The following is a 26130-nucleotide window of genomic DNA, read 5'->3' as shown; positions in this document are numbered from 1 at the left end:
GCAATAGTAAAAGCCACCATATTTTCACCTTTAAACCTAGCTATGTGAGATATAATGCTTTAAGTTGATGGTACTGGCTTCTGTTTAAGCCGCCAGCCTGCATTACTTCAATTTATTTTTGAAATATTCATGTTTCACGGTGGAATTATTGCTGAAAATCTACATTACTTTTGATGCATGATGCAAAAATCCCACCAGTCAGAATCAAAACAACCATAATTTGCCAAAAAACTCTATTTAGCTTTGTATACTTCCATTGAGCACTGCAAATGACGTAATCATTTGACAAAGTCAGACATTTTATAAGAAATTTCTTTATATTTCTCTGTCATTTTTCAAACAGAGCCTTCCGATGATGGGAGTAACAAATAAGACAAAACAAATAGCGTATTAATTCAAAATTATGATGTTTAAAAATCTTGACACCATTATAAGTGGACCTCAGTTATGAATATTGAGAACGGTTGTTTTCAAAACCGAAGCCTCAGATAAATCATGGCTGGATTTTCTTTGTGTCCCAGACATTTGAGCTTCCATGCACTTGAAAACAAGAACATAAATCTAAACAGTCTGCAGTTCTGATAAATATTTCAACTCTGAAACTTAGCATCCAGCTTAAATGTAGTCAATTGTCATATAATATAGCTTAAACTGAAACATGTCTGATTTATATGGTTGAATCAGCATTTTCATGTGTGGGTTTTGTTTGTGTTCGGTGTGTGCTGCCAGAAAGAAGGCGATGAACTTTTCATCTCTTAATCTCATTACTTAACCCTAATGGACATAGAACTATGACATTACAGCAGACACACACACATGCTGCCATGACTCAATAATGTCTATAAATCACATCAGAAAACCATATAAAATGAAGTTCAAAAGTCTGACACCACATTTAATCTAAGATCCAAAATGTAATGTAAACCTCTTTGTAGGTCACTAATCAAATAAGCAAATTTGTGAGACATACTAAATAATGAGACATTCTGAAATTCATTAATACTGTTGATAATATAAGATGTATCAAACTTATTAAATTTGATAAATAATAGAAACCTTTATTAGTGGTCTCAGACTTGTGGTTCTTATTCTATAACCTCACTGTAGTACACAGACTGTGGCTTGTAAACTCAAAATGCAGAATTATTTTCCTATACAGATGTCTAATATGAAGCAAGATCTATTTGATACTGAGAAAAGTACATTATTCAACAAAACTACATTAGTTATTAATGATATATATCTGTTGGATAATGTGTACATTTTAAATTATGAATGCGATCTTAAGTATCTTATCATATTACTTATCATGAGAACTTTGAAAAGAAATTTTCACCAAGCACTGGTTATCTTTATGTTATTTTGTGTTTGAAAGACATGAATGTATGCAGCTACAATTGCAATATGTTAATATAGTTTCAGTTACAGTATAAAGTTGTATAGATTTGAATAATGTATAGTAATTAGGGCTGTGAATCTTTGGGAAGGCAGCGATTCGATTCGATTACGATTCATAGGTTTTCGATTCGATTCAATAACGATTCAATTCGATTCGATTCACAATTAAATTCGATTCGATTCGATTATAACGATTTGATTCTGCATTCTTTAAGTGCATTTACGGGATTATTTAAATGCTTCTACTAAATTATTTAAATGCTTAGTCAGGGGGCAAATTACAGTAGCATTTATGGTTAGAGAACCATAGGTTAGAAAAAAAAAAAAAACTTTTGTCCATTGTTAAATGCTAGTTTAATGATGCGACATGGCATACGTAAAAATGTATGTAAGCCAAGTTTTTAAAATAGAGCTTAAAGAGTATTATGTATAAGCTGACATTTTGTCACACCAGGGGCGTAGCCATAATTTCAGAAGTGACAGAAATGTCAAATACAATCATTTTATGTATGTAGCCTATATAATAATAATAATTATTATTATTATTATTATTTTTATTTTTTTTTTTACAAGGAATTATCTTCTTTTTTAATTACTTTTAATTAGCTGTAATAAATCAAATACACTGCTGGACAATAATCAATCATTTGTAATATATATTTTTTCCTAATGGCAATTTTATGATTGTTTTATATTCTAGGCTACATTTAATTAGCAATTATTTAAATTTTCTGCACAGAATAAGGTAGAAAATATACTTTATAGTTTCTGTACTGTAATAAATGTCAATTAGCACTGCATCATTCATAAATTGTTTGTGGGGTTTTTTTTGTTTCATCAGTTCATTCTGCTTTTATTCAGTTTAGCTGCAGATATAGCCTGGCACGTCTATGAGAGCGAGATCGCTTCTCTTTCAGTGTGAAAACGTCTTCATCTCTATTTAACTTTTCCTCTCCATCAGCGAATGATTCTGAGAGAAAACGTGCCAGATGTCTGCTTGTTAATGAAACAAACGCTACTTTCATGCATCTGATTATCAGATAAATCTCGCGCTCTTATTTCAAGGTCGTTGTTAATGCTGTGGTTAATTTTAAAAGTTTCCTTCGTATATTCGGTTCATCCACATTGTTTAAAAACATTTATCATTCAATGGATCTGTGCGTATGATTTAGACACTTACATTTCTGCTCCGTCCATGCAATAAATACAGCTGTCGACGGCTCCGGTAACTCCGTCGGTAAGATGCAGAGAGCCATTGACAAACTACAGAAAAGTAAAACTACTTCACGTTAGCATTACTGGCCACGAGTCCTATAGATCACACGTCAGCTGCGTCAGAGACAAACGGAGCGCGAGCGCAAACCTGTGACAGTCTCAGTCGGTAAACAGTGGAGCGCGTGAAGGACAGATAAGAGGCACGATTCACGAACACTCTTCTTAATTCGTGCGTGTAGTAATTTAATGTGTATACATTTTGAAAGCATTGAATCGCTATAGAAATCGCGATTCATTCGATTCTTAGCATTTTGAATCGATTGCTGTCCAAGATCGGCGATTCACGATTCAAAAATCATGTTTCAAGATCGATGCATATGAATCGACAGAGTTTGTAATCGATGCATCGAGAAAACGAGTGAATCGTTACACCCCTAATAGTAATGTTTTAAGTATAGGACTTGCATACAGTATTAAGTAAATTGTTTATTATTTATTGTGCAAAAAATAAGAAAAAAAAAAAACTAATCATTGAACTTGTAAACATTTTATGGACTAATTTTGTTTGAAAATAATGCAACAAATGAAGCCATAACCCCCCTTCCAAAAAAAGGAAAGTCACAATTATCAAATATAATATTATTATATCATATCATATATAAACTTGTTACGTTTATATCTAATTTCTAGAAAAATACTTAAACAATACTGAAGACAAAAGTGTAACAGGAAATGTCTGTGATGTCAGCACAACTACTCTGTGATGACTGGTAATGCTTTGTTAAATGGGTCAAAGCTATAAGACGGGAACACATGGGATAAACACAGACACACACGCACTTAAAATAGACTCTCAGTCATACATGGAAACTGATGTCAGCAGAGGGTCAAACTCAGTGACTATTCCACACACACTCCCATCAATAGTATCTGTAGCCTAACTGATAGATAATGGTGCTCGCAACCGCAAGGTCATTGGTTAAACTTCCAGGAAATGTAAGTCATTTTGGATATTGGTAATTTACAATGTGAAACTCCAAAAAGGACAGAAAGGCTCAATAAAAGCATTGCAAATGCAGCCCATAGGACTTTATGTTTAAAGAGGGCGATAGCTTTGTCTGATGAACAGTCCAATATTTAAGTCATTACGCACAGAAAATATTGTCCTTGTGATGGCTTTAGACATGTCATGCCAAGTCTTACTTCAGAAGACCTATTGTTGTTACCAGTTATCTTATTACATCCTGTAGCTCAAGCAGTAGAGAAGGACAATGCCCAAGTCATGGGTTCAATTCCTAGGGAATGCATGAACTGAAAAGATATATGTTTTTTTCAGTTTGTAGACGTTCCAGTCAAGCAGATACAGCTCTTATGTTAAATAGAGAATCAACAAAATCTCCACAAATTTTGATCACAATCTAGTTACAGATCCAGTACAATAAATCTATCAAATCTGTAATAAAACTGCATAATAATTAGAGGTCAACCAATAGTGGTTAAACCAAAAATTATAACTATCATTATAAATGGATTTTTGCCAATTAATCGGAAACAACAATAATGATATTGGCCTCTAGTAATACTGGTTTCATAAAAATCTTTGGCTCAAATCACAGAAAAACTGCTATTTGTTCAAGCTAATGTTATACATGTTCAAGAATGAACAAACTGTAGATTGTATGACAAGACTTCCATTCATAGCAACCACAAAGTTAAGCATTAAAAATTGCACATATATGAGCTACATCTCTGAAAGGAAACACATCAGAGCTCACAGACATGACTATAATTCTGCTACTCCTGATACTCCAGCAGTTTTCCTCCGTAATCCTTTTCCTGCTTTATATTTTATACCTCTCTCCCATTTTTTTTTCCTGTAGCTTGTGTGTGCTGTCTCACTCCCTCTTCAGATCTCATGTGTGGGTTCTCCTGCGTGTAGGAGTCTGCTGACAGTGGCACGCTTAGGGTTATATAACAGCTGATTTTGTTGTCCACTAATGACCTTCAGTTGCTGTTCATATGTCATTACAGTGTTTACTGTAGCTCTGATTGACACAATGATCATGTCCCCCCACACACGCATGTTTTAATTGTTTTTACTGTCATGGAAGAAACTGCTTATTGATATCCATTGTTTTTACACTGAGCTAATTATATTGTCTATACCTCTAACCCTTACAGACACATTGCATTTAACATTTTATGTATTTGCCAGATGTATTTTTAATTATTTATTTATTTTCATTTAGAGCAAATCAGAGTAAATTCTAGCCAAGGTATATATTTACTCAGTATGTGTCTTCTATATATGCTTTCACATAAAGGGCATAAATGCAATAAATAAAGTAGTGCATGTGAGTCATGTACTAAAGTCTACAGAAACCATACAGAATAAAAATACTGAGATCAGTCTAAGCTTTTCTTTAGCCATTAATGACAGAAGTGATGTCCTATTTGTGAATGAATCATGCAGTCGGATGTCGTCAGGGAATCAGTTGATCCAGTTCACAAAACAGATACGTTTTCTGAATCAGACTAAAAGATAATAAGTTGAATTTGGTTTGTTCCTCACAATGAAGACTTCAGAAGGCTTTCTATGTAGAGTCATGTGGATGACTTTAATCACATTTTTATGCTGCTTTTACATTTTTTATAAAGCTTAAAAAGCTTCAGTTACTATTTCTTTAGCAGAATAAAGTCGGATCAATTTGACGAACTTGATTTTTGGCTGAACTATTCGTTTAACATTATTCAGTTCCGTTTGCAAGCAATTTTTCTCATGGAACTATAGCAAGAACATTTTGTCCCCAATGTAGGTGTTTTAAGCTTTACTATCATAGTTCTGACATTACATCGAATAAAAAGATAGCAAATTTTCACTCAAGACAACACCCATACACAAGCATCTAAAAGAATATTCACTCACACACATCCACACACTTTTGTTAAGTGTGTTAAGCAGTCTAAAATGGGTAACAATTGTAATTAGCATGCACCAATTGTGTTTGTTTGTGTGAACAAGCCTTAAACAATGTGGTAAAATGACCACATGAGTGTGTCTTTTTCATTAAACCAACCACATAACACAATCCCACTGTCAAGATATAGAGGAAATTGTGGACATTCACAAAATTGAAGACTATAACATCTTTACCTACAGCATGAGAACGCACCTTCAAGACCTTGAAGAACAAACCAAACTGTGTTGACTCATTACTGAGCTCTGGATTTAAGTTGAAACAATATTTATAATAAAGAAAAGTCTTCTTCAAAACTCATATATTGGCTATTTTACAGCGGCTTTTAATATGGCTCACCCAATAAGAATGGAGAGCTAGATCTAACGTAAGAAATGTTTATGTAATGAATGTTTACACAAAATGTTTGAACTCTGAAACAGAATTTCAGGGACATTTTTATGAAGGTATATTTCTTAGATGAGAATCCCAACAATTTGGGATAAAAAGCTCTATTGAATTAATAAAATGAAATTCTGAATAAATCTTTCTGTTTTGTCACGAGCCCTAGTTAATGTTTCACCTAGGCCAGAAGTATATTTCTTAATAATGGTCATTATAGTAAAAGCTTCATAAATCATACAAATTAAAATAAACTGTGGAAGTATGGTATAGAGATACTATTAAACTTCTCAGCACATTGTCATTTGGGTCAGGTATCGAAAAGGATTGTATCATACCACTGTACCAGGGATAGAAATTTACTTTTTTGTCCACCGGCAACTGTGGCTGGTGGATTTCAAAATCTACCAGCCACTCAATGTTTTTACCAGCCACTTTCTTGTTTTTAACCGACAATGTGCAACTGCGTGTGAAAATTAATACTACAAGATCTACAATACTTAAGCAGTTTATTTAATCTCAAGTCTCAATGAAATACTGACATTTTCTCTTTCAGTGATGCTCAAAAATGCTGCCTATCTAGGCAGCTTACAAGGTTTTGAAACAGCCGACTCTTGCTGAAGTAGCTCATTCTCCATAGCCCAACCGGATTCTCAACTCCATAGCCCAACCGGATGATACACTGCACTGTTTTTGTACACATTAATAATGTTGTATTTAATTCCAAAGGAAAGGATTCACCAGTATTTGTATGTGTATTTTTTTTTTTTTGTGTGTGGTTGAGGGAACACGTGGGGAAAAGACCCCTGTTCAACACTGTATCACTGAAAGAAATCTCGGCTCGGAAACTTTTACACCATCTTCAAACGAACGCACATCGTTTTTAATACATCGTTTTTACGCGTCTCGTCACGCCAGAGCTGTTAAACATGTGTAGTGATACAATGTTGTTTCTACATAACTTACAACCCTCTACGGACACCTTGGCAATTGAATCGCCATTGGCTAGTAATTATTTTAGTTTACACTCCAGTCAGTCAAGCTTTATAATAATGAAATATCATTTAAGAATAGAACTATAGTAATTAGAAGTAAACTTGTTAACCATGTTTGAATGCTTATTAGTCATTTTAACTGGACTGGTGGTGGTGCTTTTTTGGTCATTCAGTGTTTCTGTAAAAAAAAAAAAATTGGGAAAAAACCCTTACAAAACTCCTGATAAGATAATATTAATAATATGATTCCTACTAATAAAAACTATAAAACACACTAAGGATTACTAAGGATTAATGAGCTGCTGGATTCATGAATATTAATTAGGTTTTGTTTGTTCGCTCGAACTGATTTGCTGAAATCAAAACAGGGACGATAATAGGTGAGCGCCAGCCAATGAGATTGCCGTTCACGCATTAACTCCACCCACTACCGGAAAACCCGGCTGTTCTTAAAGGGTCATGAAATCCCCCATTTCAGCACAGGTTAGTTCTCACCACGGTTTTAAAAAATGCTAAAAAAGTGGGCGTGGTGTGCAGCGGACCAGGGGAAGGGGAGGAAAGAGGGGAGACAGACAGCACACAAAGCTTTGCGTTCAGAAAGTTTCATTTCGCTCCCATCGAGCTAAAAGCACAAATAAATGCACAGCCATTTGCACTCTGCATCGAAAACATATTACACATTCAGTCATTTAGCAGACGCTTTTATTCAAAGCGACTCACAAATGAGACATATATATTATTCTGTGGCATTTATATAAGCCTTCTGACAGGTTGTGTCACAGAGCTATAAAAACGGTTACACTCACCAAGTGAATGAATCGCGTTTGTGCTGACCTCTTATTACAAAGAAAAAACAAACACTCTTCTGCAATCCATGAATGTTTCTCTGTTAATGTGTGTGATGTCATTTCACAGTCTGATGAGTCTTTCATAGCAAATGAACACATGCTGTTGTGAATAATTAAGCGAAGCGTCTTCTCATAGGATAAACACGCAATCTCATGAATAATTGAATAGACACCGACGCGTCATCAGTGTACTATAGTCCATTGCCCCGTCAAAAATCGTGACGTCAACACAATGTAGATTCTAAATCTGGAAGATGAAAACGGAGCAAAAAAGCTTAAAATTAACCAATTTTCTCCAACAGTTAAAATTAGCGGATGCTAACATTGTCTTCTATGATGTGCAACACAAACACCTCTGCTAAAATCTTAGAATAAGTAGTCTGGGGTTTCATGACCCTTTAAAAGCTGAAGTCTTCCATAGGAACACCGTTATTTTGACATGAAAATACAACAAATAATATTGTTTAAATGTAGCACGTCAATCCCCTCTCTCTCTTTCTCTATGTGAGTGTGAGAGAAAGCGACGGCGATTTATGCTCCTTAACACTAGAGATCACGGTACATTAAACACAGGTGCGTTGCGCATCCATTGAGGAAAAAAAAAGCACAGATCGTCTGACGGAGAGTCAGAGAGTGTTCGCGAGTGAAAATATCTGTGCTAAACTTAGCCTCCAACTAACACACTGGCGAGTAAAATCAGATAATTTATTAGCCATTGGCTCATATTAGACATCATTTAGTAGCCAGAAGGAAGATTTAGTCGCATATGAGAGTGATTTACTCGCAATGTAGAGGGTTGACATACTAGCCACAGAGCTAACTTCTGAAAAAGTACTTAAAGACTGGAAATAAAATGCATCCCCCGGACAGCAGTTAGACACGCGACCGATAATACTGTTTGTTAGTTTGCTTATTATGCCGTTAAAAACAAAAAGATAAACACAAACTGTCCCAGCACACTGGCCCAGCAAACTGCGAGTGCTATAAAACGTACAGTAAATAACCAACAAATATATCACTCCGCCGGCGGCACTAACTTCAGCTGCAAACACTGTACTGGGAACAACGCTGTCGTTTCGAGCCCGGTTTACACCGCCCTTCTCCACGGAGCTGCTTCTGATGATATTACACTTTATTGCGTGTTGTACACACACCAGGGATGAAAATTGACTTTTTTTTGTCCACTGGCCGAGTGAAACGGTATGCTATTTTTATTTACCTGCCACGGTGGCCGGTAGGTGAAGCAAGTTTACCCGCCACAACACAAACACACCCGCATTTGGCTGGTGGCGGGTGCTAATTTCCATCCCTGCACTGTACATTTTTAACATGGTATACAACACATGCTGGACCCACTATTCGTAACCTGTAGGTATGAATGAAACAGTGTGCATATAAATAAAGAGCATCCTAACTTTTGTTCAGCTTTATATTCTATATGTCATAAAATGAATACAAGAACAGACTCCAGTACTCACGTAGGAAGTGTTTCTCCAGTAAGGCAATTTCCAAATGACCCTTGACCTCATTGAGACGTTCCGATTCGTTCCTCAGGTCATGCATGACAGACAAAGACCCCAAACCAGCCTAGAAAAAACACACAGGGTTATTGACAGATAAGATCCTAAAACAAACCACACATAAACTAGTCTCTCCGAGCTGTGACTTACAGAATACCAGTCCTCTCTATGGTGTCTTCCTCCTGTTTTAGTGAGATAAGGCTCAGGCTGGAGGCCGGTCTCAATGACAAACATAGACTGTAATATTCTGACTCACTGATAGCACGGCATGAACCTGCTCTGACTCCATCCCGCCCCACACACGCACACACAGGCTGAAAGAACGCAAGATCTGCAGAAAGACGAGCCGCAGTGAGAGAGAGATAGAGAAAGTAGGTGAGTGAGAGATTAGGAGAGAGGGCGGCACTGCAGAGAGAGACAGAAAAGCAGACGTATCTCTTTAAGAGGCCAATGCGACTGACAGTGCAGGCATGCTCTCCTTTCTGACACACACGCGTTTGGTCTCATAGCATTAAAGCTCTGATGGTAAAATGCTTGCTTCACGCAATTTGCAGCAGAATTACATCCGAGATGATGAGACACATATATAAACATATAAGCAACAGTAGGGGAAATACAAAATAGGAAAATATGATAGAAAATTAGGGATGCACATGGAAGAGAAATTAAGGCAAAGAGAGAAACCTAGAGGAGTACAAAATAGTGAAAAAATAAGCATTTAAGCAACAAAATAGCTTGATCATGGGTACTTAGTTCTGGGCTGCGTTTCCCAAAAGCATCGTACAAGTTGATCGTCGCTCCAATGGTTTCAATGGGTCTACTATGTACTTAAGCTAATGATGCTTTTGGGAAATGCTACACTTGGCAACAGGTTTTTACGAGCCAATCACGTGCACCATGAATGTCATGTGACCTATCACCCTGGAGCCACAGGAACTCTTAAACCATCATACATAAAGTGAAAGTGGTGACCCATACTCGGAATTCTAGCTCTGCATTTAACCCATCCACAGTTCGCACACACACACCGTGAACACACACCCGGAGCAGTGGGCAACCATTTATGCTGCGGCACCTGGTGAGCAGTTGGGGGTTCAGTGCCTTGCTCAAGAGCACCTCAGTTGTGGTATTGAGGGTGGAGAGAGGGCTGTACATTCACTCCCCCTACCAACAACTACTGCTGGCCCGAGACTCAAACTCGCAACGTTTGGATTGCAAGTCCGGAGCCACGACTTCCCTCAATAATAATGCTAATTAAACTTCGAGGCTGTTAAATGCTTGAATCTGATTGGTTGACAAACTTTCTAAGGTGTGCAAATATTTTCAGGGAAACACAAGGCTTAAGAAGTTCCGGGCAGGGCTCAACCGCATTACATGCCCATAAAACTTCACCAAATGATTTCAGCTATTTCAAAAGGTCCATACAGCTTACAACGGCAAAATAAGCAAAACCCAGAACGACAGGGACTGAGCAAATAACAAGAAGTTAAAACTGGTCAAAACAAGTTGACTCCAGTACGTGAGAAAATGATGGTCACCTGAGGTGTAACGGCTGCATTACCACCTCAAGTGTGCATATTCCCTGATAATTCTGTAGTCAATTATTCCTTAATTAATGCATTAACTAATGTTAACTGCTGGGATACTTATTGAAAAGTGTTACTCATTAATCAGTATTAATCAGAATACCGCCAAATTCCGAATTATATCGATTTACATGTAATTGAAGTCAACAACTATGTTCCCATCACCCTATTTTAATGCACATTTTGAAGTATCGCATGAGAATGATGGAAATGCCAAATTTCAAATAAAAATCCCTTAATTCGCCAAAAAGTTTTTTACACTCACTTGAACTGGTTTTTGACAAGGGTTAATGCAAATAATGAGAGATGGAAATGCATTTTGCGAATAAATTCTTCCAAACCCATCAAAAATATCATGTGACTTTGTGCTATGGGACAGCAAATCCTTGACTAACCATTGAACCAATATCATTCCACAGCATCTGAAATGTTGTTATGGCCATTTAAAAATGCCAGAGCAAAGTCTTTCATTAGAGTTTTTCTGTATAATTGCCTACCAGAAATGTCTACCACAACTGCGAAAGAGAACTTCATTACTCATGCGCTGTTTTTGCACACACTCAGCATGAACAAGCATAATGTCGTGGTTAAGACAGTGTGTGACTTATTCCTCTTTCACTTCTCCCTGCATTTATGATAAACACACATACAATTATATAAAAAAAACGTTCAGGGCATTGCCATTCTCTGTGCTTTAATCTGAAAACCATCCGATCTGTGATTCAAAAACCACAATATGATCTGCAAAACCACTATATACAGTAAAGACCAAAAGTTTGGACACACCTTCCCATTCAAAGAGTTTTCTTTATTTTCATGACTATGAAAATTGTAGTCACACTGAAGGCATCAAGGGCTATTTGACCAAGAAGGAGAGTAATGGGGTGCTGCGCCAGATGACCTGTCCTCCACAGTCACCGGACCTGAACCCAATCGAGATGGTTTAGGGGTGAGCTGGACCTCAGACAGAAGGCAAAAGGGCCAACAAGTGCTAAGCATCTCTTGGGGAACTCCTTCAAGACTGTTGGAAGACCATTTCAGGTGACTACCTCTGAAAGCTCATCAAGAGAATGCCAAGAGTGTGCAAAGCAGTAATCAAAGCAAAAGGTGGCTACTTTGAAGAACCTAGAATATGACATATTTTCAGTTGTTTCACACTTTTTTGTTATGTATATAATTCCATATATAATTCCACATGCGTTAATTCATAGTTTTGATGCCTTCAGTGTGAATCTACAATTTTCATAGCCATGAAAATAAAGAAAACTCTTTGAATGAGAAGGTGTGTGCAAACTTTTGGTCTGTACTGTATATATAAACCCCAAACTCCCCCTCCACCCCGTCGTGAAAATATTTTCAAAATAAAAGTGGCATACTCCAGTTTTACAAACAACTTAAAAAGAACAGTAAGTTCTTGATTTCCATCCCTACTAGCTACTGTAATCTGCATCTTGCACCTTTGGGACACAAAACAAAGTGTCCTAAAAAAGATATGTCAGAAGGGTCATCAGTAGAGCATGAAAGAGGCAGTTTCCAGCAGAGAGTCAATCAAACCCCTGCTTGTGTGAAAAACTGATCTCATTACCTCCAGCCTTCAGGGACTCATCAGTGAATGAATCTAAAAGTAAAAAGTGTTGCAATGACACAGTCTAAACTACATGGATATACACGATCGGACAAGAGTTATGTGTGCTCCATGTGTGTCTGTGTTTGTATGTGTGCGCCAGAGCTATTTGGATAAGCATGTGAGTGATGACTCACTCCTCACAGCTGCCCAAATGTCACGGCACCACTGGTCACAATCTCTGTTAGCAGGCTGTTGCATTCAAAACTAAAGCTGCCTGCGATGCAGGAAATAACCAATGCAAAAACATGCAAATGGGGTGGCAAAACTGGTCAGCTTTTTAGCATGTGAGGAAAGTTAGGTTACACACTTCCTTAAACCCATCACAAAAGTATATTGATTTTAATCACCAAACCAGAAAGGTCTATGGAAACTATTTTCACATCACCCCACTCATTTTTAAAAGCTGAGCCTTATGAACAAGACAAAACCTTTTAGGGATCATACTGTAGGTGCACTTGGAACACAGCAGCAGATAAATTAGAAAACTATTCTTGAAGCTATAGGTGTCTTTACACTGCTATCTTAAGGTTGCTATGTGCCTCCTCAAAATTCAATGTATAGGTACAATGCTGCATAAACCAGCCCATAACAGCCCCTAGTATCAAAGTATACAGTTGTAGTTACTGTGTAAATGCAAGTATGCCACCTCTAAGCAGCATTAAACAATCTGTGGAAAGACACCTAAATGCCACATGAGATGGTTGTTGTCATTGGTAGTCTAAGTCATGTGTCTTGTCTCTCATTAGTTGGTTCTTGTCATGTGACCTGTATTGTTTGATATAAATAGCCCTCATGTTGCAATTGTCTCCTGTTGAGTATTGAACTGTGCAAGCTACTGTTGGTTAATTTGTGTTTCTGTTCATGCCAAGTCAAGTCTGTTCAAGCAAAGTCAAGTCTTTCTTCGTTTGTTTGGATTTTGGATTTCACCTTAAATAAAATAAATTAAATTAAATAAATGTTGCACTTGGTTTCATCACAACTTGCCTTCAGTGAACTGTTTGTTCTACCAGAAAGACTCGGGAGATAAAATGATGTACGAAGCATACATTTATTGACAACTCAGCAAGCATAATTATAAATTTCTTTGGCGGAAGGCCCCGTGTAAGGTTCGTAATCCGAGGGTAGCGGACCTGCATTTCCTGCCTGAAGACGAAGGCAGGGGCGCAGCCGACCCCCTTGGGAGGTAAGGACAGGACCATCCTGGTGGTGGTGGGGAGGGTGGAGGTTGTTATCACGTCGGCATCTGCAAACTCAAACATGTAAGTACGATCTTTTACACCGAAGTATAAAGACGAGATTGGATAATGATGAAGGTAATATGTGACGAAGTAATTGAGTCTTCCTGGCAGAACTTAGGTTAAAGCTTTCATTTCTTAGTGATGGGAGAAATGAACCATTTCGAAGCTTCGAATCAATTGTACCAATTGCTTTGCAAAATGATTCACTGTTTCAAAAGTGGCCATCACTGCACCACCTAATTTAATGCGCATTTTAGAACATTGCATAAACAAATGCTGGATGGAAACACCAAAATGTGCATAAAATCTATAAATGACACAATTGAGAAGGATAAACTTTTTATCTGCTAAGAAAAAATGTGCATTAACTACAATAGAAACACATTTACCGAATAAATTCCACTATGCGCGTCAAAAAAGACGTGACTTTGCACGAAGGGATGGGATAACTTGACTAACCAGCAGAACGATCTCATTGCACAGCATCTGAACTGTTGTTTTGGTTGTTTTAAAATGCCTCAGCATCTAAGATCTATCATCAAACTATTTCTGTATAATTGTTTTACATGACTGCATTTATAAACAGCAGGCATCCACCATGGCAGCATTTATTTTGTTTCGTCTGAGGTGCAAGCAGTTTATGTGAATGTGAAAACTATTATATTAACTGGCTTCTCCTACTTTTCTTAGTGATATTTATTGCCAGTTTATTAGGAAGTAATGATCAGCGACAGGTGCAGCTCATTCCAAGAGCCTATTTAACGCCCTGTCTTTCGTCTCTTGTTTGTCAGATCGTTGTTTGAGGTCCTCCGTGTTAGATGTCTGTTCTGAATCTCGTGTTCCTGCCCTTGCTTGTCTCCTGTTCGGTCATCTCTGGATTGTTCCATTCACACACGGATTATCTTCACCTCTCACGGATCTACCACCACCGTCATCTCTACCAACGCACTCAACTCACCTACTCACCTGTCTGTGCTGCCATCGAGGTCCCTACGTCACTCTCCAACCTGCATCTATCACATCTACTTTCAATAAACTCTGTTAACTTGCTTTTGCCTCCTGTCTTCCATAACCAGCGTAACAGAACGATCTGACCAACATGGAGGCAGCGAGTTCTCAACTTTCTGCTCTCCAGGAATTCCTCAGCGCCAGTGTTCAGAGGATGGACTCTCAGGAGAGGAATCTTAACGACACTGGTCGCGCGATTCAAGCCTTGGTGACGCAGGTGTCCGAGCTCACTGAACAGTTCCAACTACTACGAGCTCCCACTGCGCCGCCCACACCGCCTGTTCTCTCAATACCACCGGAGACCCCCCTCCCAGCCAGAACCACGTCTCCCGATCCCGGAGACATACTCGGGTGAGCCCAACTTCTGTAGAGCATTTCTAACCCGCTGTGACATGCACTTTTCCCTACAGCCCAGAACCTTTGCTAATGAAAGGGCCAAGGTGGCCTTTGTGCTGACTCTACTCTCTGAGAGGGCGGCATTATGGGGGACAGCGCTGTGGGAGAACCGGGATCCATGCTGCGCCTCGTTTCAGGCACTCTCCGCCGAAATGAGACGGGTCTTCGATCGGGCCGTCGCAGGGCGGGAGGCGGCCAGGAGGCTGGCGGAGTTACGCCAGCACGAGAGATCCGTCTCAGACTATTCTATCGAGTTCCGGACCCTGGCGGTGGAGTGTTATTGGAACGAGGAGGCGCAGTGGGACATGTTCCTGCATGGGCTGGCAGACCGCGTCCAGAAGGAGATCTACGCCCTGGATCTCCCCACATCCCTCAACGGACTTATTGAACTGGCCTTGCGGGTCGACGGACGTCTGACACAGATGGAGAGGAGGAGCTTACCCGTGCTGCTTCTCGTCCTCCGCATCATCCCTACGAATGTGCCATAGATTTATTGTCAGGTAAGTCTCCGCCTAAAGGCAAATTATATTCACTTTCTGTTCCGGAAAGGGAGGCTATGGAGAAATATATTTCTGATTCTCTAGCTTTGAAGTTCATCCGCCCTTCCTCTTCTCCTGCGGGGGCGGGGTTCTTTTTTGTGGGAAAAAAGGACGGATCACTGCGACCTTGTATCGATTACTGGGGACTGACCAACATCACGGTAAAGAATACTTATCCTTTGCCGTTGATGTCTTTTGGCCTTCGAGAGGTTGCAGGGAGCGTCAATTTTGTGGTGGAGGTCAATGCGTCGGAGGTGGGGGTAGGAGCGGTGTTATCGCAACGTTCTCCCTTAGACGACAAGGTCCATCCTTGCGCATATTTTTCATATCGTTTATCTCCTGCCGAACAAAATTACGATATTGGTAACCGAGAATTGTTGGCAGTTAAGATGGCATTGGAGGAATGGCGACACTGGTTAGAAGGATCGGGGGTTCCTTTTATCGTATGGACTGACCACAAGAATTTAGAGTACATTAGCACCACCAAAAGGTTGAATTCCAGGCAGGCTCGATGGGCACTTTTTTTCGGACGTTTTGACTTTACTATCTCGTACCGCCCGGGTTCCAAAAATATTAAACCCGACTCTTTGTCACGTATTTTTGACCATACCGAACGCCCGTCCACTCCCGAGTGTATTTTTCCTGAGACATTAGTGGTCTCCACTCTCACATGGGAGATCGAATCGAAGGTCAAAACGGCCTTAGAAGGGGTAACGCCTCGGCCCGGGTGCCCACCGCTTATTTGTGTCGGAGGGATTAAGGTCCAACGTTATCCAGTGGGGACATTGCTCTAATGTAGCTTGCTATCCAGGGGTTAACCGCACTAGATTTTTAGTCAAGCAACGATTCTGGTGGCCACTTATGGCTCGCGACATTCACAGTTTTGTTTTGGCTTGCTCGGTTTGTGCCACTGGTAAGACTTCCAATCAGCCCCCTGATGGGTTACTCCAACCGCTGCCCGTCCCTTCGAGACCCTGGTCCCACATCGCTCTAGATTTTATTACCGCCCTCCCAGGGCAACACGGTAGTTTTAACCGTGGTGAACCGGTTATCGAAGGCAGCCCACTTTATTCCCTTGCCCAAATTACCCTCAGCCAAGGAGACAGCGTTGACTGTCGTAGATCACGTCTTTCGTTTACATGGCCTCCCGATAGACGTGGTTTCCGACAGGGGACTCCAATTTGTGTCCAAATTTTGGCGAGAATTCTGAAGATTACTGGGAGCGACTGTAAGTCTGTCCTCAGGGTTTCGCCCCCAGAGCAATGGTCAAACCGAGAGAGCCAACCAAGATTTGGAAAGGGTGTTGCGATGTTTGGTCTCCAAGAATCCTTCCTCCTGGAGCCAACAACTGTCAATGGTGGAGTTTGCCCACAATACCTTACCAGTATCAGCTACAGGCCTATCTCATTTTGAGTGTAGTGTAGGTTACCAGCCACCTATTTTTCCCAGTCTGGAATCCGAAGTCTCGGTCCCCTCCGTTCACGCCTTCGTCCAGAGGTGTCACCGCACTTGGACTAGAGCCCGCGAGACTCTACTCCAAGTGGGGGCGCGCACCAAGGCCAAAGCCGATCGCCACCGGTCTAGGCCTCCCGTATACATTGTGGGTCAAAAGGTGTGGCTTTCTACTAAGAATATTCCTCTCCGTTCCGTATCTAATAAATTGGCTCCCAAATTTATTGGCCCGTTTACTGTCACCAAGATCATTAGTCCGGTGGCAGTCCGCCTTAAACTCCCTCCTGCGTACAGGAGAATTCATCCCGCCTTTCATGTATCTAAAATAAAGCCCGTATTTCATTCTCCCATTAATCCGCCTACCCCAGTTCCCCACTCGCCGTGACTCGTAGATGGGGAGACCACCTATTCGGTTAATCGAATTCTGGACTCTAGACGGAGGGGACGCGGATTTCAGTACTTGGTGGACTGGGAGGGTTACGGTCCGGAGGAGAGAAGTTGTGTACCTGCTAGGGACATCCTGGACCATTCCCTTATCGATGATTACAATCGACAGGTAAGAGATTCTGGGGACGCCAGGAGGCGTCCTTAGGAGGAGGGGTACTGTCACGGTTCATGAATGCATCGTCTCCAGCTGTATTCATGTTACATCATGTTGATTGTTTCATGATCAGTGGCAGGTGCAGCTCATTCCAACAGCCTATTTAACACCCTGTCTTTCGTCTCTTGTTTGTCAGATCGTTGTTTGAGGTCCTCCGTGTTAGATGTCTGTTCTGATTCTCGTGTTCCTGCCCTTGCTTGTCTCCTGTTCGGTCGTCTCTGGATTGTTCCATTCACACACGGATTATCTTCACCTCTCATGGATCTACCACCACCGTCATCTCTACCAGCGCAATCAACTCACCTACTCACCAGTCTGTGCTGCCATCGAGGTCCCTGCGTCACTCTCCAACCTGCATCCATCACATCTACTTTCAATAAACTCTGTTAACTTGCTTTTGCCTCCTGTCTTCCATACCCAGCGTAACACATGACCTAAATCCATGCTGAGAGGGGGATGAGAAAAGAAAGTGATTATTTCATCACTTTCCTCACAGACTTAAGTGAGGCACCTCTCTGTATAATGTATACATAGTAGGCATCTACATTCTAAGACGGTATCTGAAAGTATAATTTACATTTATGCATTTGGCAAACGCTTTTATCCAAAGTGACTTGCAGTGCATTCAAGCTATAATTTTTTTTAACCAGTATTTATGTTCCCTGGGAATTGAACCCACAACCTTTTGCGTTGCTAACACAATGCTCTACCACTGAGCCACAGGAACAAATCATAACTGACATATCATAAAAAAACTCTTTATGGCCTGAAATCATCTTGTTTGAAGAATTTTATGTTATCATAAGCACCGCTTTTCTTGAAAATATAAGTATCTAGTTTTACTGCTCTTGGTTGAGACAGTATGCCTTTCTGTGTGGAGTTTGCATGGTCTCTCGGTGTTGGAGTGGATGTTATCTGGGTGCTCTGGTTTCTCCCACAGTCTAAAAACATTGCAGGATAGGTGAATCAAAAAGACTAAATTGCTGGTGTGTATGTGCATGTGGACCAGCCATCAATCCAGGGTGTTTTCCTGCCAATTGCCCGATTCTATAGACTCCAGTATCCCCGAGACCCTACTTATGAGAAGTGGTTTGGAGACTGGATGGATAGACAGAAGATTTTGCTATCTACAATTGTGAATAGCCAGCGATGCCTAAAACTACTGCCTGGGTGGGCAACTCATTTGGTTTTGAAACAGAGCCATGGTTGAGGGATGAGCATTGAACACACTACCATACAATATGACGCCCTACAGCATCCGAAAGATGTGCTAGAGAGAAATCGCACAGACCTGTCACTCAACGTCTCAGTTTACATTTCCAAAACACACTCTCATGTTGCAGATGGAAGCAGAGGAAGTAGGCTCATCTGTGAGACACTTATGCAACATGACTAATCTGAGGCGACATCATTGAGGGAAAGCCTCAAAATACACAGCACACCAAATTACAGAGATAGGACCTCTCAGAAAACATCTCTAACATGATTACGGTAAATCATTCTTCCATAAACCATCTGTGAAATGAAAAGGTACCAGACTGAAGCTACAGTGTCTGGTGTTAACAGGACGGTAAAGTGCATTAAAGCATCATTAGCTGCAATGGCTGAGGCCTTCCTGTATTTCTTAGGGACATCTGCACAGTTTAACTAGGCGAATGAGATAACGGCGAGACAGAACATTAAACAAGCTCTTTCTGCTTTGCTGAAATATGGAAGATAAAGAGGTAGTTGACATAAAAAGGTCAGACTAAAAGAGATAGAGAAAACTGATTTATAGGAACTTCATCTACCTTCTAAGAGTCCAGTTGCACATAACACATTTTTTTCATTCCTCTACGCTACAATTACATTGTTTTTGTATGTAAATGTACTAAATTGATGCTTTCGATCTGTGTTCATGTCTTGCACATGACTCAGCGTAAAAAAAATGCATTTCAAACCTTTGTATTACTCTATTCTCCTGCTCTCTATTCCATTGTAGCTAAAGCTTGTTGCACACCAGAAGAGAAGTGTCATGCCGTGATACATTGTGGCTAAGACAAATGATATTGCACACCAGTCGGCAGTCTGAAACAGTGAATCTAATCACCCAAAAAGGCAAAAGTTCACTTAAAAACTTAACAAAGTTCCATTAATGCATGTGAAGTTTGGTGTTTGAAAACTGAAAGAGAAAGGGCGATCTATATTATTATAGCTATTTATAAACAGCATAAAGACTTTATTCTAGACAAAGTAAAAAATTTTGGTGAAAAATTCTATCTGGAGTAATTATGTGTATTAATAATAATTTAGGACAAATATGATTTAATTTAATGGAAAACTAAGTGAGAAGCATTCTTTTTGTATAGCCTCCTGATATGGACCTACGGTGTGTTACACTCATAGAAAACAATGTGTTCGAATCTTAAAGATGTGGCATGGTGCTATGCCTCTCACCTGGTGTGTAACCCCCTTAACACAACATTCTAACAGCCGTGGAAATGATTCAAAACACTCTGCATAGGCAAGAATACCATGCACTACACAAACAGCAATGTGGAGAGATTCAACATTGAAAACAATTTCAAATAACATAGTTTAACATAAGCATGTTTGTATGCTAACATTCTTACATTTTCAAACTTTATACTCAAATATTGGATAAAATATTGCATTTTTAAATAGTTTTATTGGTACTTGTCAGTGCTGAATAAAATATATATATAATCTATATTTCTCTAGACTTATCCACCATCTTGGATGTACAGTATATATACTGATTTTTATTTTATTTTTTCATAACTAAGCTTGAGGCAATATGTTCAGGGACTGCCTGATCTAAAAATGATACAGTTAGCAACATCATCCCTCATGGCTTTTGTTTGACATTACCGTACAGAATATAGATCAGCTGTGGTTCCGCAAAGGGACACTTTGAGGGCCTAAAATAAGACATCAAGTTTAAATCCAAGTCACCGTTACCTTAGATGGCAGCGTAATGTTGTTGGAAGCAAACCTATGAAAACCAACCTTCTATAATTCATGTATTACATAACTAACTAGTACGCTAGCATACAGATGTTCTCAAATGAGTTATTCATACTTCATGCTTACTCAGTAGAAAGCTGTCAAATGTAATGAGAGTGTGTGTAATTACTTACAGGGTTTATTTGCTCGTCATTGTCTCGTATTGAAGGTCGAGGTCTCAGAAGCATGTCTTCAAAACATTCAGTGTCCGAACCTGTGGGGGACTCGGGTAAATCCAGGAAGTCATCTCGCTTTGGACCACGGAATCTTATTTTGTCCAGCCGCTTTAGCATGTTCAACACAGCTGCTTTAGGCTTTACCTTAACATTGTGTATGGCAGCCCTGCAGGGTCAACAAAAAGTATCAAGGATAACAGTGACACATTCACAGAAACCTTTAAAAGTAAGAGCAAACTGTTATATTTTAAAGAGGAGACAGGTGTTACACTGCAAACCTGCCAGAGAAATCTCACTTGCACAGAATGAAGATGCAAAGTGGCTTTATTACAGTAAGCCAATAGTACTGACAGACTAATATATATCATCCTGTCAATTGAATTAGCCAATTTTTGGCTCATTTGAGATTACTGGCATTGGCTTATGCTCATGTCGGCTATTGTGTATATGTCTCAGCAAAGTTGTTTTCATTAAATCCTATTAAATATAAAATTATTTTCTACTAATCATTAAAAAATATTGTACTACAAACCCGATTGCAAAAAAGTTGGGACACTGCACAAATTGTGAGTAAAAAAGGAATGGAATAATTACAAATCTCATAAACTTATATTTTATTCCCAATAGAATATAGATAACATAGAAAATGTTTAAAGTGACACATTTTGAAGTGTCATGCAAAAACATTGGCTCATTTTGGATTTCATGAGCGCTACACATTCCAAAGCAGTTGAGACAGGTAGCAATAAGAGGCTGGAAAATTTAAATGTACATCTAAGGAACAGCTGGAAGACCAATTTGCAACTTATTAGGTCAATTGGCAACATGATTGGGTATAAAAAGAGCCTTTCAGAGTAACAGTGTCTCTCAGGAGTCAAGATGGGCAGAGGATCACCAATTCTCCCAATGCTGCGGCGAAAAATAGTGGAGCAATATCAGAAAGGAGTTTCTCAGAGAAAAATTGCAAAGAGCTTGAGGTTATCATCATCTACAGTGCATAATATCATCCAAAGATTCAGAGAATCTGGAACAATCTCTGTGCATAAGGGTCAAGGCCAGAAAACCATCATGGATGCATTGCATCACATACAGGAATGCTACTGTAATGGAAATCAAAACATGGGCTCAGGAATACTTCCAGAAATCATTGTCAGTGAACACAATCCACCGTTGGTGGCTAATACTCTATAGGTCAAAAAAGAAGCCATATCTAAACATGATCCAGAAGCACAGGCATTTTCTCTGGGGCAAGGTTCATTTAAAATGGACTGTGGCAAAGAGGAAAACTGTTCTGTGGTCAGACAAATCAAAATTTGGAGTTCTTATTGGAAAACTGGGACGCCATGTCATCCGGACTAAAGAGGACAAGGACAACCCAAGTTGTCTCAGCGCTCAGTTCAGAAGCCTGCATCTCTGATGGTATGGGGTTGCATGAGTGCATGTGGCATGGGCAGCTTACACATCTGGAAAGGCACCATCAATGCTGAAAGGTATATTCAAGTTCTATAACAACATATGCTCCCATCCAGGCGTCGTCTCTTTCAGGGAAGACCTTGCATTTTCAAACATGACAATGCCAGACCACATACTGCATCATTACAACATCATAGCTGCATAGAAGAAGGATACTGAAATGGCCAGCCTGCAGTCCAGATCTTTTACCCATAGAAAACATTTGGCACATCATAAAGAGGAAGATGCGACAAAGAAGACCTAAGACAGTTGAGCAACTAGAAGCCTGTTTATTAGAAAAGAATGGGACAACATTCCTATTCCTAAACTTAAGCAACTTGTCTCCTCAGTCCCCAGACGTTTGCAGACTGTTATAAAAAGAAGAGGGGATGCCACACAGTGGTAAACGTGGCCTTGTCCCAACTTTTTTGAGATGTGTTGATGCCATGAAATTTAAAATCAACTTATTTTTCCCTTAAAATTATACATTTTCTCAGTTTAAACATTTGATATGTCATCGATGTTGTATTCTGAATAAAATATTGAAATTTGAAACTTCCACATCATTGCATTCTGTTTTTATTCACAATTTGTACAGTGTCCCAACTTTTTTGGAATCGGGTTTGTACTATGAAAAATATGCTGTATCACTCTACTTAAAGCCTTTGTGTAATGCTTTATAAAAGTGTACAATGCATTATTCATAATGTGCATTGTAATACATTATATCTTGTCATAAATAATTTGACAGAATTTAAAATGCATAGTGTAACAATAATTTGATGAGTGTTATAATGTATTATTAATGTACAATGATTCATATTATGAACAATGAACATGCACAATGCATTATGAGGTGCATTACATTAAAACCACTTTTAAAATGCATTATACATACAGTACATAAAGCTGCATTTTTCTTTAGATGTTGACTATAATATTAATCAATTAATATATGAATACAACTAAATGTGTATCAAATATTTGTAAAAATTCAAACGATTTTAAGAAAAAGTAAACATGATGATGTCCTACAAGCATTTTAAAACCTTTAAAAAAAAAATAATTTTAAAATTATTTTAAAAAGTAAAGACAAAACTACAATATTTAAAAACTTACGCAACCATGACAATAACCATGTTTTTTATGTTTGTTTCTTCTTTTAATCAAAACTAATAAGCTGATTTACATAATTACACACTAATGGATGATAGAGGACCACTAAATATATTTTGATTTCATTATTACATGACTCTTATTTAAATGTGGACCCTATCTCTGAAATAAATTGTTAGGTACATTTTACCCAGAAGTCACCTCTCTGACACATGCTTATATCCTCAGGACGTGAATGAATATTCTCAGTAGTCTCTAGGGCTGACCTTTATATACAAAAGTGAATTTATTAGCTTTTTTGTTCTGAAGACGAATGCCAAAAGAACATCTCAGATCGCAACAGGTTGTGAGTGGATTTCAGATGCTCTTTCAGCCTCGAGCAAGACTCACTGACCAAAGTTTTTCAAAATTCGGAGGAAATCCCAGTGGAAATGTAGTGCCAATGTGGACTTCGATAACCATCATAATATAACAGGTTCAACTAGAACACAATTTGTAAGGATGAAAGGTTTTGTAACATGTTGAAGATTTTACATTCACTTTCATTTAAAGTTTATGGAAGCACTGTAGAATTTTTTTTTTTTTTTTTTTTTACTATGTTAAACAAGCTATGTGCAATCAAATGTTTACAGGCCCAGCAAATCCACCTGAATCCAGATGACTTGGTTGTTAAGTTCCCCATTTGTAAGTCACTGGATAAAAGCATCTGCTAAATGCATAAATCTACGAATAACACTGTTTTCTTTTGCAAATGAATCACATCTTGCAACATCAACACTGGTAAGAAACTAAACTGAATCAGCACTGAACTGATTCGAACTGAAGAATGGTGTTGCTGCCTTTTGCAGAACTGCTTATCGCTGAATAGAACTTGTCTCAAATGATTGAACTTCACGATGTTCTGAACTGACTTAAACTAAATAATGACACTATTGTCTTTTAGAGCTGCTTTACAGCTTACAGCTTACAGCTGTCTCCTTCAGCATTTTAACACTTGTTTTCTCTATACCTACCACATATAATTTAGCAAGTTAGAATGACTAAATTAAATTAAGAAAAAAATAATTTTATGGAGAGAAAAAAATGGCACAAGATTATAGATGCAGAAAATAAAAAAAAACCTGGGGTCATGAGCTTCGACTGTACCCAGCTCTCTCTGAAATTACATTATAGAACAGGGACTGCCTTGAGAGCTCTCAGTACTTGTTATTTTGAAATGATATTTGGCTATTACTGTGATTCTGCATGCTGTGAGAGCAGCAGTCAAGTACACAAGGTGGAACTAAATGTGTCCACCCACATAACCCACCGATATCTACACTGCCCACATCTCTACACAAATATTCGCCACCAAGGCCTTCTGATTCACTTCTAACTGAACACCATTGAGAGCACTGGAGGAATGCTATGACTTACAACAGCAAACAACGTCAGTGAGAGAGTCTATGCTACTGTGCATAACACACAAAAACACAAAATTGACTTCTTTGTTTCAGCACTATGCGACATACAGTAAACTCTTTCAGTACAGGAATACTGTGTTTGACTGATCAAAGAGATGGTTTGCTTGAGAAAACCACTAAATCTGAAAATGAGTGAATTCATCAGTTATCAAATTATGAAAATAATCAATAACAGATCAGTTAATCCATGCGTCAATGATACAACTGGTTTGGATTATTTAGCTGATTTCTAAATGGACAAATGAATCAGTGTCTCATAGGTCAATGAATTAATGTATCCCGTGATTAATTAATCGCAATATTAAATCATCAATGACAGAATGGATCAAGAATTCAGTTTTGATTGTTTTAGTTGATTTCACTAGGTTTAATTAGAGACTCAACAGGGCAATGAATTAATAAATCCATGGATTAATGAATCAAAAGATTAATTGTGACCCTGGACAAAAAAAAACTAAACTCTTAAGCAGCACAGGTTTATTTGTAACAATATCCAAAAATATATTGTATGGGTAAAATTTTTTATTATTATTATTATTATTATTTTTTATTTATTTATTAGGATCATATATCCATAAATATATTTTGAACATTTCCTACCATAGATATATAAAAACGTAATTTTTGAGTAGTAACATTGCTAAAGACTTAATATGGGCAACTTTGAAGGTGATTTTCTCAAAATTCTAATTAGTTTTTATTTTTTTTATTTTTTTTTATTTTTTTTGCACCTTCTCAGATTCCGGATTTTCAAATAGTTGTATCTCAGCCAAATATTGTATTATCCTAACAAACCATGGAAAGCTTATTTATTCAGCTTTTAGATCTCAATTTCCAAAAGTATGATTTCCCATATGACATCATAAATGAAACAACAGAACAATGAACTGATTGATTAATCAGTGATTCCATTATTTCAATATTTTAATTAATTTCACAATGGATAGCCTACATGAACCAATGATGCAGTGATATTATTTAATATTAATTAATCAATGACTTAGGCGATCATTTACTAGAGTCAATTCATTTTCAACGATTTGGTTTATTTCAGAATGAATAATAATAGGTAAATAATTAAATGGATCCATGGATCAGTTCATCAAAGATTCTTTCTTCAATTATTTAACAGATC

General features: G+C 38.5%; 1 protein-coding gene across 3 annotated transcripts in view; it reads right to left on the bottom strand.

Moving 5' to 3' along the window:
* Nucleotides 1–26130, bottom strand: part of gramd4a (GRAM domain containing 4a) — a 54557-nt gene that overhangs the window by 27359 nt on the left and 1068 nt on the right. For 2 of the 3 annotated variants that reach the window (XM_059511498.1, XM_059511499.1), the window contains exons 2-3: nucleotides 20923–21130; nucleotides 9294–9402 (exon numbers count right to left, since the gene is read on the bottom strand). In XM_059511498.1, coding sequence (XP_059367481.1) covers nucleotides 9294–9402; nucleotides 20923–21130 — 317 coding nt within the window. Of the gene's footprint in view, nucleotides 1–9293; nucleotides 9403–9485; nucleotides 9646–20922; nucleotides 21131–26130 lie in introns of those variants that run through there. The other variant, XM_059511500.1, reaches the window with a different exon arrangement.

This window comes from Carassius carassius, chromosome 26 (genome assembly GCF_963082965.1).
Source record: "Carassius carassius chromosome 26, fCarCar2.1, whole genome shotgun sequence".
NCBI lineage: Eukaryota > Metazoa > Chordata > Actinopteri > Cypriniformes > Cyprinidae > Carassius > Carassius carassius.
Note: the sequence above shows the minus strand (reverse complement) of the source record. Positions and strands in the feature narration are given on the sequence as shown.